The sequence below is a fragment of the Symphalangus syndactylus genome, chromosome 7 (genome assembly GCF_028878055.3).
Source record: "Symphalangus syndactylus isolate Jambi chromosome 7, NHGRI_mSymSyn1-v2.1_pri, whole genome shotgun sequence".
In the NCBI taxonomy this organism is placed as follows: domain Eukaryota; kingdom Metazoa; phylum Chordata; class Mammalia; order Primates; family Hylobatidae; genus Symphalangus; species Symphalangus syndactylus.
Window position 1 is genome coordinate 68,504,146 of NC_072429.2, and position 21,614 is coordinate 68,525,759.

General features: G+C 38.8%; 1 protein-coding gene across 7 annotated transcripts in view; it reads right to left on the reverse strand.

The window, feature by feature from the left end:
- Positions 1-1,392: 1,392 nt before the first annotated feature.
- PPDPFL (pancreatic progenitor cell differentiation and proliferation factor like) overlaps positions 1,393-21,614 on the reverse strand; it is a 28,230-nt gene continuing 8,008 nt past the window's right edge. For 2 of the 7 annotated variants that reach the window (XM_055284819.2, XM_063643090.1), the window contains exons 2-8: positions 19,218-19,352; positions 15,013-15,111; positions 5,423-5,556; positions 4,587-4,685; positions 3,346-3,423; positions 3,149-3,248; positions 2,232-2,358 (exon numbers count right to left, since the gene is read on the reverse strand). In XM_055284819.2, coding sequence (XP_055140794.1) covers positions 2,328-2,358; positions 3,149-3,248; positions 3,346-3,423; positions 4,587-4,641 — 264 coding nt within the window. In that variant the 5' untranslated portion in view covers positions 4,642-4,685; positions 5,423-5,556; positions 15,013-15,111; positions 19,218-19,352 and the 3' untranslated portion in view covers positions 2,232-2,327. Of the gene's footprint in view, positions 2,973-3,148; positions 3,249-3,345; positions 3,424-4,586; positions 4,686-4,895; positions 5,035-5,422; positions 5,557-15,012; positions 15,112-17,701; positions 17,737-19,217; positions 19,353-21,614 lie in introns of those variants that run through there. The other 5 variants (XM_063643091.1, XM_055284820.1, XM_055284822.2 and 2 more) reach the window with 5 other exon arrangements.

The following is a 21,614-nucleotide window of genomic DNA, read 5'->3' on the forward strand; positions in this document are numbered from 1 at the left end:
AATGACATTTCATAATATCAGATTAGAATGTTCACAGCACATTGCAAGTCATCTGGAATGATGTCACCTCCCCAACACACTTGGCCTTCACTATTGATTGTCTACCCAACAAGCAACACAGCCAGACAGGAGATATTTTATCTAAAATAAAGCACAATTATGCTGAGATCTATTTGTGACGTAGTTTTTAAAGGCAGTGCAAAAATATCTTCTGATACATTGAGAAAGATTATCTAGAATTAACCAGAAGATATTTTGTTCCTTTTATTTCTATTATTTTAATTTTGTAGAAACTCTGGGATAGTATGCAGAAATTCTTTCCATTTTTAAATCATTTTGTGAGTTCAATTTAATGTTACTTTCTGGAAAGGTTTCTTCTATTTTTTTAACATATCTATCTGTTTCATCTATCTATCTTCACATATGTGTGTGTAACCACTCTAAAATATTTAATTGCTATATATGTTCATAGTTTTGTTTGACTTAAAATTTCATGTAAAATTCCATTACTTTAAATAGTAATAACTTTCAGAAAGAGCAACACTAGTCTAAACTAATATAAAAGCTGTAATTTTTACAAATGCATAAGCCCTCCCAAATAAGATAATTTAACAAATGGTATTTTTCTGAGTAAACAAAATAAATGCCAACTTGCTAGTCTATTTTGCAAAATTCATCAAGTAACCTAAACAAGCAATCTGTTCATACATATATAAGTAGTTAAGAAAAAAAATTATTTGCTGATGATACTAAAGTAGAAACAGAACCTTTCCACAGTTTACCATTTTGTTTCATAATATTTTTCTCTCACTTAAAAAACTCCATTTTTAATTACTGTGATTTAATTTGGACCAAAATCAAGTAAATATATATATACTCCTAAAATTTAATCCACTTCTAGAAATAGAGAAAATGTGTTCAGGCTGGCAGCCACCAGGAAAACCATCACATGTAGACAGTGGTGTGGATCAAAGGGATGTTTGAGTCCTTCCATTAACAGCTATGTGATAAGGGGACACAAGCTTGAAGAAATGCCTTTCCCATTCGGAACAGGTAGATGATCTGTCTGCAATGTCTGTCACTGCCAGTGACCAGCCTGGATGCTCTGTCATGGTTATGTAGTTGGGTAGGAAGACCATCCTACCAAGGGTTATGTGTGCTCCACTGGATTTTTAAGTCAGCATTGGCCCCATGACTGTAGTGATGTCTACCTCTAAGTGAGTGAGCATCCCTGATATCTAAGTGTTACATCTTACACTGAAAACTACTTGCAAGCAATATACAGAAACTTATCAATTGTAACTTATTAAGTATTATTTATGCAATATTCAAAGAAGAGAGAGCTATTCTACTCAATATAGGGAATACACTTATGCAGAAACTTTCAGTGCCTTTTTATATTAATATTTATTATTTTCTAATTATACACAATACTTGTCATATTAGAAAAATTTGCAGATACGGAAAAATGTATTAAAAAGAGAATGAAAAACGCCCATAATCCAATCTCCAGAAATAGCTCTGTCAGCATTTGGGTATAGTTCCTTCCAGTCTATCTTTATGCATATGTGACTTTTTAATACAACTACGATTGTACCATATATGGTGTATTATGCAAATTTTTAATGCCATAATATACTTTTCCATGTTATTAAATATTATTTAAAGTCATGAATTTTAAAGTCTATACAATGACCAATTGATTAGCTCTATGGTAATCTATTTAACAGGTAATGTACTTAATGATACATATGCTATTTCCAACCTTCATTATTTAAAAAAAATTGAATTCTTACAATTCTTTTCTAAAATTCCGAATTCAATGCCCTTTAAACCATTATGTGAAACATTGACACATCAGTTTTAAGGCATAATAAATAAATCACTCAACAGACATATAAACAGTCTAACTTAAGTTTTTTTAATAAAAATTATATAAGTAATGAAAGAGCTACTTTATCTAAATCACAACATTTGAAGACATATTACTTTAAAAGGGTGTCTTGTTTCTAAAGGCACACTTTTCAAAGATGCACCAGGTAGCAAGTGCCACTTGCAGTGATAGTCTGTGTTGAGAAAAATGCCTAAACTTTTGTTATATCAGTGGCTGCTGCTATCTTGTCTCATAAATGAGATCTCAGACACATTTTTGTCTTCTTACAATGGAGAAGAGTCCTGGAGTAGCTGGGGCGCTGAAGGGAAGCCGTTCATGTATGGACCACTGCAGCAGGCAGAGGATCTTGATTGTCAGAATCAACTGTTCATGCTACATAAGGCAGGCAACCGTTACCAACATGTTCATCAAATGGCAGTGCAAAGATGATCAGCTACAAAGTGCTCATCTGTAATCCGGGTTGACTTTATAGTAGTCAGAGAGGAGGGGATAAATAAATGAAACACTCTCCAGATAATTCAAATGAATAAACTTGATAAAGAGTGTCAAGAAAATATCTTTCCAACAATTCGCCTTGCATTGGCTTTTTAAAATATTTTAAATAATGATTCTAAATTTGTCTTAGATGGAAAATTCATCAAAATCACTATATTTCAACATTGGCATCTATGAATCCCTTTATTATAGATTATTTCTATTCCATTTACTTACTAGGTATTCAAATATCTAAAATCCAAAATAAGTAGTTTAAATATATTAAATAACAACTGTGCTAGTCAGTGTGTTTGAGCTCAAAATGTCTGAAAACAACTGCACACAAACTCCCAATTCAACCTGTCTAGTAATTTGCACCACACAGAAGCTAATCAAAATCAGCAGTGTTATCCTAAGGTTATCTAAGACAACAACTAGACAATGGTTATTCTTTTCCTGAAGGTATGAGCAAAACAAATTTAGACCCTTTCCTCTGATTCTCAGTCCATCCCCCGCCAAACAATGACACAGTTTGGCATATGACTTCTCCACCATTCTTGAGTGATTGAACTGGAAAGGATGCTATGATCTTCCTGACAGCGACCTGCAAGGAGGGAGCTGTGTTAGTGAAACCCTCATCCCTCAGGTGCGCTTCATAAGCAAGGCTCACTGCTCTCAAGAGACAACTGTGTACCCTAAGTGAGTAGCATAACACATACCATATGCATTATTTCATTCACTAAGTAAGAACTGCCCTTACCAGAGAAGGCTAAAACTCACCCAGTAGCAGACAGATCTTTTATTCTCATATTTGAAAGCACAGGTTCAGAATGGAAAAAGGATTTAAACCACCAGGTGGATTCTGCCACTTCAGGCAACCCTATCAAATAAAATTCATGTTACTCCTTATCAAACAAATTTGAGATTAAAAATAAAAAGAAATAAGAAGGATGACACTGAAAGAAATAACTAAGTACCTTGCTGTGGTTTGTCATCATCTATGAAGTTAACAGAATCAGAGCCAGTTAAAGAACTAACTGAAGAAACACTGGACTCTGTAGGAAACAAATGATATTAAACAAATAAATAACTGGCAACCAGACAAGCAAATTCGCATCATTTATATACAAACTGTCAAGTAGCATGGTTTGAAATCATTTATTCCTGGCTTGTGAATTCATGAATTGAAAAACTGATCAAATTACCCATCAACAGAAAGCTGCTATATTAAGAAATACTATGTTCTACTGATAAGATATACTCATTTCCAAGGCAGGAAACTCACTCTCTCCTTGGATATGAATGTTGAATTTAAAATGTATTATAAATGTTTTCAGATTCAAAAACTAAGAAAGAACAAGACCAATAATAAATATTGTTGTACTACATTAGAAATATTACATATGTATATATTTAAAGTTCTATAAAAGTCATCAAATCTAGAAATTGAGGAATTATTTTGAAAGAACAAACATTTTGTCTTATTAGGCTTGTATTTAAAACCTATGTCTCTTATAAGATCAGGATATGAAAGTAACTCCTGTGGATAAATAACACCAAGTAAATGAGCATAAACTTTTGTAAAATGAATAAATCAGTAGTTGTCTCTAACACTTATACTACGAACAACCCTTGGAAGAAGAGTTTTCTATGTGTTGTTGCCATAGATACTTTTAATAACTACTAATTTGGTTCTGAAATGCTTATTTTAAGAAATTTCTCAGTCTTCTCTAAGACGCTACAATTTTCTATTTGGCTATGAACATGAACAGATGGATAGATTAATAAAAATAAAACTGGCCAGATAGAAGTTGGCCTATTATCCATAGCAGAAGATGGAAATTAGAAAATGTTTTAAGCAAAGTCATGCTATCTTTTCTTTTATAAGGAGTTGAATAATACTTTATTTATGTAAAATTATCAGCTTTTAGTGAATCTTACAGAATGCAAGGTACATGAAATTAAAATGTAATAATGAAACATAAGCCGATGTTCACTGATTTTTAAGTGTCAATGGCTTCACTGATACAGCGTAGCTAGAACAAGAAGTGCCTGTCAGCACTGGATCAGAGAAGTCCCTGAGGCCTCCTGCTTTCTTCATTGTCACCAATAGTTAGTTTTCTCCCTTAAGTTAACATGATACCTGTGTTAACAATATCCCACAAACATCACCTCAAATCATATTAGCTAAGGATGTCTATATGATGATGCAACTTACTTCGATAATACTGATTTCTGGCCAGAAGGCAACCAATGGAAGGTACCGATGCCATGGCTTTACCCGTGAGAAAGCACCCAAGAAGCTGTGAGCATCAGTCTGAATCAGCGACAGAGAAAAGAGACATTGATATGAATAACAGGGAGTTTCCTTTTCTTTTTTTCCACGTGACTGTTACAAAGTATTATCATTTACCGTGTAGTAAATAGATTATAAAAGGAATTTAAATGTTTCCACGAAAGTTCAACCAAATATACTGCAATAAAAAGGTCAGAGAAGTGTTAACTCAGCCATGAGGTAGTCACTCACCTATTTGTTTTCTCCAGTTAGTTCTTTTAAAATAAACGTGGTTCTAAAGTTTCTTCAGAAAATACATGCTTTGAAAGAACCAGTTCTTAGTGATTGAAGATAGGCTGCACCACCCAGGCAGGGCCCGAGGTAGGTCTGTGATGGGGGACCCCTGAGCACACCTTATATTTAGAAGCCCTAGGCTGGCTGGAACCTGAGCTGTGGGTGACTCGGAGTGAGGTGGGCACACAGCCAGTCAGAGGCAGCAAGCAAGCACTCTCTGCACGTCTGCCCTCCAGCCGGCCAAAGGCCCTCAGAACGCAGCAGCCTGCCAAGTTCGGCTGCAGTCAGCAGGGAAGGACTTGGCCCAATGCTCTTTTGGACTCAGCCTCTTTAATATCACAACCGCTGGTGACTGCAGAGAGGGAGGCGATACACAAGTGTCTCCTCAGCCTTAGATACAATCACACACTCCACCTGCAGCTCCACGCTGGGCACGTGTGGGATGCACAAGCAGCCTGCTATCCGGCTGGGGAGACTGAACATACCTGCCCACAGTTTCAGCGAGGCAAGGCAGAGTCCCACGGTCAAAGCAGAGCAAGAAAGCACTCTAGGGGACATTGAAGTCTTCCTGGAAGTGGGAGGGAGTCAGTAGAACTTGATGGACAGTGAGTTAGAAATTCTAGCAGGAATGACAAGAGACAAATGGAAATCATGGGTAATAGGATATTTATGATGTATCAATATCATTTACTGATACAAAAGTTAAATTTTATTCTGATTGTAGTAACATTTCTCATATAGGTTGCTTTGTCCTTTTTTTTTTTTTTTTTTGAGACGGAGCGAGACTCACTCTGTCCCCCAGGCTGGAGTGCAGTGGCGCAATCTCGGCTCACTGCAAGCTCCGCCTCCCAGGTTCACGCCATTCTCCTGCCTCAGCCTCCCGAGTAGCTGGGACTACAGGCACGCGCTACCACGCCCAGCTAATTTCTGTATTTTTAGTAGAGATACGGTTTCACCGTGTTAGCCAGGATGGTCTCGATCTCCTGACCTCATGATCCACCCGCCTCGGCCTCCCAAAGTGCTGGGATTACAGGCGTGAGCCACTGCGCTTGGCCTGCTTTGCCCTTTCACAGACTCAGTTGATTTATGCATCAAATTGTGGCCCCCTTTACACTGAGGGGTGATTGTGTCCATTGCTGATTCAATTTGTTTGGTGGCTACTGGTTCTGCGTTCCTAACATAATTTTTGTAGTGTATACATTACTATAAAATTATTCATGTCAGCTAGGTTTTCAAATGTATTCAAAACATTTACTGTAGTATGCTATCATGGTTCCTCTCAAATATTACTCCAGACACAGGACGAAAAGACAGCTACATGATCCCACTTACATGTGGAATCTAAAAAAGTGAAACAGACAACAGAAGAGTGATTACCTGAGGCAGGGAGATGGGGGAGTCGGGAGATGTTGGCTAAGGGTACAAAAACTGCAGTTATGTGAGATGAATACATCTAGAGATCTAATGTACAGCAGGATTGTAGCTAATACTATTCCACTGCATACTGGAAATTTTCCAAGAGAGTAGATTTCAGGTGCTCTTAACACATACACGCACAAACATGCACACACACAAAATAAAAGAACCATATGATATGGGTATGTTAATTTGCCTGAGTGTAGTAATCATTTTAGCATGTATAGGTATTTCTAAATGTCGTGTCATGTTGTACATCTTAAATATACACGATTAAATAAAAACAAAATAAACAAACAATAAATATCTACTTCACCTGGCTGTCCTTCCTTTTCGTTGTTAATATCATTTATTTAGGCCTCTTCTCCCTCTTTGCTTTAATAATTAGTTTTGCTACAGCTTTCTCTACTAAAGCCAATTTTTTCAAAGAAATATTTAATCCTCTCTTGTCTCTTGGTTTTGTATTTCTTTATTTTCTGTTATGCTTTAATTCTTCTTCCTTTTAGTTACTCTGAAATTACACTTCTTGTCATTTATTTCAAAATATTTTATAACTACAATTATCAAATTTCTTGAGTGTTTAGGAATGCTTTCTGTTTTCCAAAAGTGTAAGATTTTCTTTAACTTTTAAGTTCAAGGGTACATGTGCAGGTTTGTTACACAGGTAATGTGTTGTGGCGTTTGCTGTACAGACTCTTTCATTACCCAGGTATTAAGCCTAGTACCCATTAGTTATTATCCTGATCCTCTCCCTCCTCCCACCCTTCACCCTCCAATAGACCCCAGTGTCTGTTGTGCCCCTCAGTGTGTCCATGTGTTCTCATCATTTAACTCCCACTTTTACGTGAGAACATGTGGTATTTGGTTTTCTGTTTCTGTGTCAGTTTGCTAAGGATAATGGCCTCCAGCCCCATTAGTGTTCCTGCAAAGGACATGATCTCATTCTTTCTTAGGGCTGCATAGTATTCCATGGTGTCTATGTACCACATTTTCTTTATCCAGTCTACCATTGATGGGCATGTAGGTTGATTCCATGTCACTGCTATTGTGAATAGTGCTGCAATGAACATACATGTGCACTAAGACGGAGTCTCGCTCTGTTACCCAGGCTGGAGTGCAGTGGTGCAATCTCGGCTCACTGCAAGCTCCACCTCCCGGGTTCATGTCATTCTCCTGCCTCAGCCTCCCGAGTAGCTGGGACTATAGGCAGACTCCACCATGCCTGGCTAATTTTTGTATTTTTAGTAGAGATGGGGTTTCACCATGTTAGCCAGGATGGTCTCGATCTCCTGACCTTGTGATCTGTCTGCCTCGGCCTCCCAAAGTGCTGGGATTACAGGCGTCTTTATGATACAATTTATATTCCTTTGGGCATATATCCAGTAACGGGGTTGCTTAGTCAAATGATAGTTCTGTTTTTAGGTCTTTAAGGAATTGCCACAGTTTTCCACAATGGTTGAACTAATTTACACTCCCACCAACTGCGTATAAGCGTTCCTTTTTCTCTGCAACCTCGCCAGCAGCTATTATTTTCTGACTAAGTACTATCTTTTAATTGATGATTTCTAAATCTTCTGCCTTGTCATGAGATAATTTCTGATTTTTACTCATTGTAGTAGTCTATAGAAGTAGCTTTCTATGCACTTGAGAATAATAAACATTATTTATTTGCTGTATACTGCCATTATTTTACATGTGTCTGCTAGATTGCATTACTTAACGTTTTAAGTAAATAATTCTTATACTTACCAATGTGTTACTGCTTGATATACCAGTTTCCTGTATATCATGCAATTATATCGATTTTTGTTTTATGAATTTTGAAGTTTTGGGATGGGGCACACAATAATCACAATTATAATATTGTCTGAGTGGATATTTGTCTTTTTCTTCTTTTATCATTACTAACATTTTACATTTGTGCAGTTTGTTTAATTAGTCTAATATTAATATTGTAGTACCAGCTTTTTCTCTGAGTAATCATAAAGTATATCTTTTTGTATCCCTTTTCAACTTGCTGTTCTCTCTGTTTCAACAATCACTTATAAGTATCCTTTACTGTATTTTTTCCTAATGATATCTGCTTTTTGAAATATTTTAGTTTAGCCCACTAATATGTATTGGAATTATTCACAATTTGAACTTTAGAGGTTGAGATCTTCCTACATAATTTTTTTTTTTTTTTTTTTTGAGACAGAGTCTTGCTGTTGCCTAGGCTGGAGTGCAGTGGCGAGATCTAGGCTCACTGCAGGCTCCGCCCCCCGGGGTTCACGCCATTCTCCTGCCTCAGCCTCCCGAGTAGCTGGGACTACAGGTGCCCGCCACCTCGCCCGGCTAATTTTTTGTACTTTTAGTAGAGACGGGGTTTCACTGTGTTATCCAGGAAGGTCTCGATCTCCTGACCTCGTGATCCACCCGCCTCAGCCTCCCAAAGTGCTGGGATTACAGGCGTGAGCCACTGCGCCCGGCCTTCCTACATAATTTTTATGTCTCAGCCACATATATGCATGTGTATACTTTAAAACCTTAATATAAATGTAAATTTAATTTATCCTTTATTGTCTGTACTGCATTTTGAGTGAGTACCACAGTGTTTCTTCCAATTTACTACTTCTCTTTTTAACTATGTCCTACCTAAAATTTAGCTTGTGTGTATGTATACACACACACAAACACATACCTATGTATGTATATGTATTTACCTATTTAAATTTTGTTGCTTTATTTCTGTCCTGTTTTTCATAATTCTTTCATTTGTTTCTCTGACCGTCTTTAACATGGTTACTATGAAGTCTTGGTTGAAACCCTTTATGAAATTAGCATCATTCCATGTGCATTCTATCACAGTTGTGATTCTGTTGGCTGGCTTTCTTAGCAGGAGATTTCTTCATAAGTTTTGGCTGTCAGTTTCAGGCTCATTTCAAGTGTTCTGTCTGTCTTCTGTATTCTCCTACCCACTAAGCCATCCCACCTCTCCTGGCTAGTGGCATCACGGTGTTCAGGTACCACTCTCACCTGACCCTAGTTTTTGTGTCTTTGAATCACAACACTACTCACATTTTATTAAGTTATTTACTTCTCTCACATATTAAATTGTGAGCAGGTCAAAGATGGAGGTACCTCTATTCATTTCAGCTTCAGCAACGCCCAGCACAAAACCTGACAGATATGGTAGTTTAGGTTCTAAAAATGTAATAAAACCAATGCATCCCTTCTTTGCCTGGTAATAAGGATTACATCCTTGGGCAATAATTAAAATGTCACAACAGGGCTTAGATTTAAATGCTATAACTGACATAATCAGAGTAATTTTTACCTGATTGCTGATTCAAGTTTTCTTTTTAAATACCCAAGTACTAAAATTAATCACAATCACATGCTCAGCAAGTCTTTTGTCCTAGAGCTGAGGGTGCTAACATTTTTATTTGATAATGACAAGAAGAGAGTGACTGTCTAATTCCAATGACATGCTGAAAACCAGCAGGGAAAATGGAGCTGTCCTCTGCACACTCCTGTTCAGACAACTTGTAAGATGTGCCCTACTGAGATGTCAGCCTCTTAAATGGTTGAGAAAGGATTCAGAAAGACTAAGTTCTAATCAGTCAACTGCAACCCTTCTGAGAGATGATCTGTTTTTCACATGTAAGATACTATTACCCTTTCTAAATTTATTGACATTGGATGCAGTAGTAAATAGATATCGGATTGCTGTTTTCTGGAGCATGGAAATCCACGGCAAAAACAATGACTAAACTTGCTGATAATTCACCATGACCCTGTGTTGTCACAGACCACTGGCCATGTGTGCAGTATGAGAGGATCAATATCTGACTGTCTTGGAAGACTTAGTGTCTGGATCTTATTCCAATCTGTGGTTATAAAATATCTGATTGTCCATATAAGATGTCAAGAATTTTAAGTGCGTCATGATATTCAGGCCAACAAATGTGCTATATTAAGCATAGCATAGTCACTCCTAATAACTAATGCTGCAAATGAATATGTATAGCACGTACTCTATAAACACATGGTAATCTGCATTAAAACACTGTTTCATTTCATAATTGTTGTGGAAAAGGTTGCCAAAAACTAGTTATTGACTATCTCTGGGACTCCACAAGTGATATATGAAAAAGGAAATAATAATATTGAACTTTATTTGAAATTCATTTCAGTTTCAATATATACAATTCAATTGTTTGTTTAAATTTTATATTTCCCTGAATTGTCTGTAGTCTATCCATTAATTGTCATGATTTTACACAACAGAAACCAATTTCATCTAGAATCGGGAAACAATGTAATGGGAGAATGGTGGTCAGTTCATACAATCATTAGGAAGCATAGAGCAGTGTGCTCTCATGAGCAGGATTCTCCAGAAGAGATCCTGGGAGCTTACATGGGGTCATCTGGTACATGAATTGCCAGAGCCGGGACACGGGAGGAGGTGCACCCAAACCACTTCCCATGGCACTGGAGCTAAAACTGCCACAGCCACACATCTCAAGGGCCAGGCTGCTGGATCTTCTAGACAGCCTCTAAAAAGTAGCATCCTAAATCCAGTGGGCACCCCAAATCTGCCTCCTTACACCCTGGCTGTTTAGTGATCCGCTGAGAAAGTTGTTCTTATCTAGAAGAAGGCAGCACAAAACAATATAATATTACAGTACGTTCTCCAGAAAACTATTGCCCTCCTTCTTCTTGGGGGATTAGAGACTGGGGCTCATCAGAATGCCCTCTCTTACTGACCCCTGGCTCATATGCTTTCCCGATAAATCCTGTTTTTCAACCCATACTACGTGATATTGTAAACTCTGTCCTGAGAGCTATTGGACTTCTGGGAGTCACTCAGGAAAAAACCAGGCTTAGAAAATGACAAGAACCAAGTACATTTAATCAGAGAAGCACTTGCCCAAGTCACACCACAGGCAGAAAATGGCAAGGGTCCTGTGGAAGCCGCCAACCCAGAGCCCCCAGCCAGCTGAACTTAGTGGCTAACCCTAGGCCAGGCGATTGCCTCTAGCTTCATGGATATGGAGAAGAAATGTATCCTTGTAGCAAAAACTGCTGTCTTTCAGTATCTATTCTCTTCTTTCATTTTTAACATTTATTGGGCATCATCCACCCAACTAGGCAACCCATTTCTCAGCCTCCCTTGCAACAGGGAATATGTTGGGGGCCAATGAACTGGGCCAGTGAACTGTGAGAAGTGTGTTGTTTATCTTCAACATCATCTCCTTAGAGACCAAGCCACTTGGCGTGGACTTCTTTTTGGCTTACTGGCTGGAAAATGTTACTAACGGAAACCATCTTGGAAGAAGCCACATTGTGAGAATAGCTTTCCCACCTCAGGGCTAGTACCAGAGAATGAAATAAAATTCTCTTTCTAGGCCGTATCATGTTCTTATTGTTATAAGAGATTAGCTTGCACTCTGACCATTAAAATCAACTCGGACGTCAATAGAGAGTGGCACAGAGTGTTAGGTTCCCCCAAAATAGAATAAGTCTTCAGATGCTGGGCTGCCAAGGAGCAAAGGCTGATGTCACCAGAATGTTTTATTGTCCCTGATCCTAACACAAATCTTTTGCTCTGCTAAGCAGTCCCAGTCATTTCCTTCCACTTGAATGTGGCAGCCTCATTCCCACCACATGCCCTAACTTACATTGTTTATGCAACTTACAAGCATTTCTCTTTTGCCCTTTTTCCTGAGCCCCTTAAAGCATAAGAAAATTAAGTTAAATGATTTCCTGATTCAGATCTTATTACTTTTGGATGGAATAATGAGTCAGTTGCCCATCATGCAAATATGCGAACACTAAAAATTAAATTAATCTGAGTTTTCATCTTCTCTCCTCTGCCCTGCATCCTCCCTGCCTGGCTGCCAAATAGTAATCGTACTATAAAAACACTTTTTGATCAATTATTACCAAGCACTGGTCTGGATTCTTGAGGTTTCCTCCATAGGCATCCTTGACGCCATCTAGAAAACCACAGAGCAGCTGAGTGATGTCTCTGGTAGTTAAAGCTACTAGTAGCAATGAGATCTTTCCACCTCAGCCTCAATGTTAACTCATACACTGGGGGGAGGTGAGTTCCCCTTCCTGATGCAAAGACCTTTCCTCAGTATGTTCTCCCTTTAGGATTCTCTGAGCTGCACTTGTTTTTTGTTTTTTGGTTTTTTTCAATACTGTCACACTTCTTCCTTCCTGTGGTAAAGTATCTAAATGAACATAACTGGCTCAAGCCACGTCTGTGTTTCTGGCTTGCAAATCCTACACCCAGTGAGTTGGATAATTACTCTGAGTAACGGTCAATATACTGATAATTTGGAAGCCTATGAAACAGTTTGGGAACATGAACACACTTTATTGTCTAGCAGACATTCCATAGTATCAGTAAGAGCAAAGAATTATCAAATTCTTTTTGTTTAAATTTTGATTGCTTTTCATGTCAGATCGAAATTTAAACACCATTTTCCCCCACTCTATATTACTCCCATTTCCCCACAAATCCTCATTCTCAATATGAGGAAGCTGCTTATTTTGATATGCCTCAGATCCTCGTCTATGAAATGCAGAGTGTATCTGATTATCTGACTGTAGGAATTTCAGGCTCTGCTCCCCGGAAGACAGACAAATTTGCCCACAGTTTTATTAAAGACTTTTCTTGGGAAAATGCTGAAAGAGAGTAAGGAAAGCAGGGCTGAGCGGTGAGAGATGCTGGACTGCAGTGAGTGGGCCTGGGTGGGCTTGTCCTGGAGGGGAACCTGGGCAGCACTGCCAGGCCCCACATCCTGCCTTTGCATTGCTTGAATCCACTGGCTTTGGATAGTAAGTTCATCCCTGAGGAGCATCTCCTCAGGGGCTCAGATCAGTTCTTTTTCTGGAACACTTATACAAGGAAGGTAAGCAGGATAAAGTTTAGTTCCTGCCACTGCAGAGGACTTGAGGTCACAGTGACTCCCACCCTCTCCGGCCTGTGTTTCCTGACCAGCACCTCTTCTGAGACAAATGGTTTACCCAGAAGACTGACCCATATCTTCATCTTTGAACTTTCTGTACCACTGGTCACACATCCTTTGTAAGCTGTGGGTGCATGTGTGGGAAAGGTGCAGTTCCAAGAAAGTCCTGTTCATATGGCTAGCCCTTGGCTGCACTTGGGAATGAGCCTCTGGAATGTTTTTTTTTTTCATTCCTGAGGTGTTGAGCCACATGGTACCAATTGTCTGGATAGTTTAGAGCAACGTGTGTTCTATGGAGATCTGGCGCTTCAGTAACAGAAGAAAGTCAGGCAAGTGCTCTATGCCTGCATGACCAACCCTCCATAAAAACCTTGGGCTCTGAGGCTCAGGTGCACTTTCCTAATGGGTAGCATTTTGTATATGTCACACATCTTCACTGGAAGAATTCAGTGTGTCCTATGTAACACCACTGGGAAGGAAAACCTAGAAGCTTGTGGTACCTGATTTTCTCCGGACTTCCCCCCAATCAGGGAATCTTTGGAAGTCTACCATTATCTACTGGATCCAGCTGGTTTTTATAGGGGCCTGGTAGTTAAATTAAATGGCAGCCAACACTCATGCATTTTTTATATATACTTTTTTTTTCAGGGTCTCACTCTGACACCCAGGCTGGAGTGCAGTGGTGCCATTTCTGCTCACTGCAACCTCCACCTCCTGGGCTCAAGTGATCTTCTTGCCTCAGCCCCACAAGTAAGGGACTACAGGTGCACACCACCATGCCTAGCTAATTTTTTGTATTTTTGGTAGAGACAGGGTTTTATCATGTTTCCCAGGCTGGTCTCGAACTCCTAGGCTCAGGAGATCCACCTGCCACAGCCTCCCAAAGTGCTGGGACTACAGGCATGAGACACCATGCCCAGCTCATTCTTTATATCTTTAAAAGTAGCATCAATATCAGCCATTTCTCCCAGGATGCAATTTTTAAAACATTTACTATCTTGGCTATGACATGGGGCAGGTGGAAGGACAGGGAGAAGTTCTGGAAGCTGGCACCAAGCCTTGCCTATTACATCACTCCTGCACCACAGGGCAGTGACCAAAATGATTGTTCTGCCAGCCATGGATTGTGCCCATGTGAATTTTACATTTGCAGACCAGGGAACTGGCCATTAGGACCAGTGGATAGAGTAAGAGTAAACCAGACCTGGGTCAGGGCTCCTATACATACCGCCCTAACAAGCATGTCATGATGACATTTCTGACCCCTGAGAATCTATTTCAACATAGTTCTTTTGTTTGAGAAGTACTCAAAATGTCATGTACTTCAATTCCACAGTGCATGAACATCCCTTAGATCCCTTCGTGGAAGAACTAGGGTAATGGTTCTCAGATGCACTTCCCATGGTGTTACAGGATCCCTACTCGTGGGAACCCAGACCTCCTTCACTCCATAAGTTCTGGGTCTGAGAAGTGTCTAATAAGATCCAGAAACCAGGCTAGATAGAGATCATGAATATTTTTTGATCCAGCTTCCCTCAAAATCCTTGGTTGTATTTTTATTGTACAAATGAAGCAATGCTCTTGAGACCACTGGTCCGTCTTGGCCCTAGGAACACCATGTCTCTAAGCCATCTCCCTGTGTGCAGGGCATCCTGTGCTGCTATTCTGACCTTACCACTCATGACAATTGCACTCACCAGTTTCTGATGATTAAGTGCCACCTCCTGGCCCTTCTTGGAGGATCTTGTCATTCCCGTTGTAAGTAGGGGTTCCTACTCTATAACAGCACCTTAGTCCTGAAAAATAGAAAATAAGCCTCACTGATTTTCTCAGTGAAACTGGTGCTCCTCTCTCCAATGTGCTCCTTTTCATTTTAGGAAAACAGTGTTCCCTGTGAAACGCAGCCAGCTTAAGTAGGACACCCACTCCAGCATGCACATTACTCTGAGGTTTTGGTTTTTTACCCTTTCTTCAACCACCTTCTGTAGTAATTCAGGAATTTCTATTTCATTTTGTATGGGCCATTGTTACTTCCAAGAATTATCCTCACAACATATTGGTTTCACATGGTGCCCTTGCCAGGGTGTTAGATGCTATATGATGGAAAAATCACCCTTATCAAAAAATTCTCCCTTAACCAACTTTATGTCTGGCACTCCTTGAGCCAGCTCCATCAGGAACCAGTTCTGTTTGCATTTGCCCATGTGCATGTTAGCTGAGCCCTGCTGCTCCTTTAGGGTAGAGGCCCTTTCCTACCTTAGCAGGCCAGCAATCCTTAGTTAGCTAATGTTGTAACTCATGCAGGTTATTTGTCCAATGGTCAGGTTAGAACATAGGTGTACATCCAGCAAGGACATACGGTGCATCATTTTAAGCAAGGAAAGAGCCCTGATTTTAAAACAAAGGAGTTGGCCATTTCTGTAGTTGTAGAAGGTTTGGGACAATCCTGTGATTCAAAAAATTTTAGTGCATTGACTGAAATGTCCCCATCACAAATCTCAATGTCTGGTTTCTTCCCGGAGGGGCCCTCCCCTTGGAGAAGCAGACTCTGAGCTTCTCATAATTAAGCAGACTCTGAGCTTCTCATAATTAAGCTCACCCCTCAGCTTTTTTACTATTTAGCCACAAGTCCCTTTACCTGCTGCCAAGGAGCCATCTGACTTTCTCCTTAAACCAATATTCCCCACTCTTCTCTGGAAGATTTTCTCCAATGAATTGGCAACACCCAGCACCAGTCAGCTGGTCCCACAGCCCTCTAATTGCTGTTTCCTCAGACCCTCTTTCCCCAGACCCTCTCAAACACCAGAGATGGTGCAACCACTAAAGCAGCCCCTTCCACCATTGCACCATTCCAGTTGCCATTTGTGGGCGTTTGGACAATTGCCCCGTGTGTTCATCTGCTAAGGCCACTGTAATAAAATACGGCCAACTGCGGGGGACTTAAACAAGAGACATTTATTTCCCACAGTTCTGGAAGGAGAAGTCCTAGATGAAGGTGTCCACAGGGTTGGTTTCTTCTACAGTCTCTCCACGTGGCTCATAGTCTTCTCTCTGTAGGTCTCTGTGTCCAAATTCCCTCTTCTTATGAGTACCCCAGTTGTATTGAATTAGGGCCCACCCTAATAAGCTCATTTTAATGTAATTACCTCTTTAAAACCCTATCTTCAAATCCAGTCCTATTATAAGGTTAAGACATCAACATCTGAGTTTTGAGGGACACAGTATAGCCCATGCCATCCTGCTTGAGCTTGCCAAAGACTATGGGTCCCCACCCTGTCACACATGACAGGGTCCACACTGCCAGCCGACTGAAAGGGATCAGCTCCAACAGCCCAGACCTACTGCTAGGAGAGTTTCTGCCTCTCGCTGGGCTCCCTGAGGTCTATGTAGGGGGAGTTTACTGAGGCATGAGGGAGACAGTCCTCGAGCATCACCTGTTCAAATCACCTTTCTTCATCAATTACATCATGATATCACTTAGACAATTTACCAGTTATAAGTAAGATTTCAAACATAAAATGTATGCTAAGGGAAAAAAAGTTCATTTTTGAACATGAATTACCCATTTTATAAAATATCTTCCATTACATCAATTTTGATTCATTTTATTTACCCATGAATGGATGCATTGCAATTTTTGAAGGTAATATCCATATTTTCTGATATAAAATTTCACACAGTCATTTTTTTCTGCAGATCCTTTAGCTAAACTTATACAAAACAATTTCCTAGTCAGAATTAAAAACAGAGATGGGCTGGGCGCAGTGGCTCATAGCTGTAATCCCAGCACTTTGGGAGGCCGAGGTGGGGAGATCACCTGAGGTCAGGAGTTCGAGACCAGCCTGACCAACATGGAGAAACCCTGTCTCTACTAAAAATACAAAATTAGCCAGGTGTGGTGCTGCATGCCTGTAATCCCAGCTACTCAGGAGGCTGAGGCAGGAAAATCACTTAAACCCAGGAGGCAGAGGTTGAGGTGAGCCGAGATTGCGCCATTACACTCCAGCCTGGGCAACAAGACAGAAACTCTGTCTCAAAAATAAACAAACAAACAAACAAACAAAAAACAGAGATGCAATAAGCTTCAGAGGTAGAGACAGGAGATGCATTTTTAATAACTTAGGGATAATTATCAAAGAGCCCAAATCCACCTAACATTTTGAAAGCATTAAATTATATATTTATTTAAAATAAAATTCTGAAATCTGAGACCTACACACAAAAAAAAGAATAGTTTTAGCAGTAGTATTTATTTTACTGTACTCTTCACTCTATGCCTAACTGAAGATATAACGTTCAACTACAGTGTTCTTTCATTTCCCTTCTATTTCTTCCCTCTTATGGAAATAAACACTGCTAAACTTTCAGTTGAAGTGCAGTATTAACTTTTAACAGATGGTCCAAAGCCCAAAATGGATTTTGAACTTCACTCCAGGGAGGGCAATATATCTATATAAGTTTCATCATATGAAAGAAATAAAAGACAACAAAATAAAACGTTACCTTAGCTAAATTTTCTCAAGCTGTTGCCAGAAACTACAGAAAACTCTCTGGTATTGCAAATACATTATAATATAGTAAGATAGTTTTATGTAACAAGATCAGTAGTTGAAGGTAATTTCTATATAGTTAAGTACAGGAAGACACAAGCAATTAATGTTATGGTAATCATAGACAATTTTCTAAAGTATTATTACTATATATATTCATGCATATACACTCAATCACAAAAACATGCAAAGAGGTATGGAATTTTAGGTAATTACAGAGTAAGTGTTTGCATAACAATAGTTTTGCTTGCCATCTAGAGAAAATATTGCTAAAATATTTGCCAAAGACAGAATTGCCTCAAAATAAGTCAGTCTTCTACTTTTGCACCTATAACACTGAACTGAAAGGTACGATTTAGAGTTCTTGCAAGAATCCACACTCATTTCTAATTATTGGTGAATGTGTGTAAGTATTTTGAGGTTTTAGTATTTCTAGACTAAGACTTACTCCCCTGGCTACCTCATTCCCTACCATGACCAAGATCACTCTAGTCTTATCCCTCCTTAATTTAAGGCCTTAAGGATTGTGCTTTACCTCTGTTACATGCTACCCTCCACACCCAACCCCACACCACACCACACCACACCACACCACACCACACCACACCACACCACATCACATTACACAGAATATATATGGACCTGGGGCTGGAAATAAGATAGCATTTAACATTACAGAGCAGGTGTTAGAATCAAAGAGCTGAGACAGAATATAAAGCCCCTGTGGTCTGCACTGTTTCCTTTCCAACTAAAGTGGGTGCCACAGACACTGTTCTCAGGGAACGTGTCCATTTCTAAGAAAGCCAGCCAGAACAGAGGCTGTTCAGTCAACAGTTACAGACCACTCTGACTGTGCAATATACTATTCCAATCACTAGTGGGGATGCATATATCCCTGCCATTAGGATATTTATAGTCCAGTTGGTGGAGATAATTTTATTAACAGGCAGCCAGAAAGAAGAACCTTATCATGGCATCAAAGTGGGTGGAGGTTGCGCTCAGCACTCTGAGGAGATGCAAAATGACAGCCAAGCATCAAGCAAATTAAGCAAATTTCTAGAAAATGGAGACTTTTGAGGTTAAGACTTCTTTAAGCCTCTTTATTAAATAAAGAAACCAGTTGTCTTTCTTACCTGCCTCCTTCTTTCTTGATGAAATTATAAAACTTTTAGCTGAAGTAACTTTTTAAATACTCCATTGCAAGCAATGTGTTAACTGTAAAATATTGAGCTAAGCAAAATAAAGTGCTTCAATCCTTGTCATATTAGCATTCAGAATGCATTTAAACTGTAATTAAAACACATTTTTCTTTGAATGCACATTTAATATGCAGAGCAAGATTGATTAAATACCTCCAGCAAGCTGATCTTTTAATTTTTGGTTTCCAAGATGGCACATGCATTGATTCAGTTTCCCGCTTGGGATTCTTTCACTGTCTTCATCCCTCACATATTCCAACAGAGGGCCCTCCAGTAGCAGCAGAATGCCTAAACACAGAAATGGAACCACAAATCCCAGAACTGCATGTTGTAATTTATGGTGCATATTATACCATTTAATTATAAACTGTTAATCTTTTTAGTAAGACTTTTATTTCATAGAATGGGGAAGAAATGTAACCTCAAGATTAGGATTGAAAGTTGGGAATCGGAGGTTATAGGTCTAACTTTGCTTTGAGCTACTCACATAAACCAAGACAAATTTCCTTGTGCTTAATTCTACAATGGATAATTCTCACTTACATTTGTTAATGAGGGCTAAGAAAATGCAGGAGGTGTTCCTTCAAGTCTGGATTTTGTCTAAATGTGCTGGGGTAAGGAAAACAGCATTTGTCTCCCCTATGCCTTTATTTTTTCTTATAATAATAGTGCTACTAAAATTTAAGTGTTCTTCAAAATGTTATATGTAGTAAGCTTTATTGTATGCATTATACCACTTGTTACAAATTTAACCCAGTTACTATTCTCCTTTTACTTTTCAGTTAATCTCTGATTGTACATTAGACATCTGTGAAAGATAAGGAACTATGTTCAGCCATTTTTAGCAAAACCCTATGGAGACATGTCTGTTGGAGTTGAGTCATCAGAGTATATAATCATGTTAGGGGACTTGAAGGGCTTCCTTCAGCGAACTTCATTAAAACTAACTTCCCTTGATCATTAAAATACAGTTTGACTTTGTAGCAGCATTTTTTGGTGAGTGTAGGCCTTTTGTAAAGTATCATTGAAGTTATCACTAAAATATCTTTGACCTGAGATTTTATGTAGAATTGCTCATGGAAATTGCACACCCTTTTTGCAGTGCTTTATGCTATCAGTGCATATAGAGGCTGCAAACTCACTCATATTATTTTGTAAAATATAATCTTTAATTCATTTAAAGTAAATATAAAAAATTTCGCTCCTTCATATCTAATGGGAATATACTGAAATAGTTTGTTTTAACTTTTAATTAATTGAATTTTTCATACGAGAGATAAAGTGCTCATGGTTTATTAGGAGGAAGAGAAAGGGTTAGCTCATTGTCCAAAATTCACGACCCTCCATTCAGACTAATAAAAATGTTGATAAATATTTCATCAAAAACTGAAATCATAAAATGAAACACTTTGTAATTGCTTCAAGAGCCACAGTAATGTGCATTCGCTAAAACAATGCATATATTGGCAAGCCTTTTTTAGCGTGTCATTTTAGGGTACAGTACTAAGGGCTCCATAACTTGCATGTATGTCACAAGCTTTCAAAAAATTAAGGAAAGAACACAAAGTTTGAATACCAAGTTTGCAATAATAATCACCAAGTGATTTCAAGTCCAGCAACAATACTGGGGAGTTTATTTTCTAATCTAGAAATGGGGTATCTGTGCATCATCAAATGACACACTAGGGTGAAAAATTTTGCAAGGTATGGTTCAAAGTAATAGCTATTTATATGAGTGGTTACTGTATGTGACACACTACTGCTATTTTTATTTCCAAGAATTTTGTGGACTTAAAAAATACCAAAGGATAACTGATTGTCGTATTTCTATCTATCACAAAATGGAAAGATAGGGATTGAAATGATTAGTGCCTTTTTGAATATATATCTGGTGTTTATCATTTACAGATATTAGTTTTTATGGATATTGCTCTATCATCAGGGTGAAAGCCAATATACTCTGTAAATTCTCAATGCCCATTGGATATCTGGCAGGCTCGCTGCACAGATAGTAGTAACTCATCAATCCATTGATTCATTCAAAGACTTTTTGTGTGTGTATACTACATACCAGGGCTTATTATGATGTGAATACAGAAGGTTAACAAGACAAAGTTTTTTATCTAATTGAACTCAAGTAAACTAATAAATTATAATATAACTTCCAGTAAAGAAATATGCTACAAAAATTATAAACCAAGGAGAAAGAGTGTTGGGGGACTGCTAATTTAGATACAGTCCTAAGAAACAGCATCTCTGAGGAGGGCCCATTTGGGCAGAGCCTGCAAGAAGGACCAAATTCAAACATAATATCAATGTGAGGAAAGTTCCAAACAACAAGAACAGCAAGGAAGGGTGCTCTAAATGCTTGGAAACAGAAGAAAATGCCATGAATTCAGCTGAGCAAGTGAGACAGGGAGAGGGAGGAGGCTGATAGAAAATGTACTCAGAGAGGTGAGTAGAGAACAACTCCTACTTGTAGAGGCAGTAGGGATATGGATTGGGTTTTATTTTGAACATGAGGGGAAGCTATGTATGAGTTTTCAACAG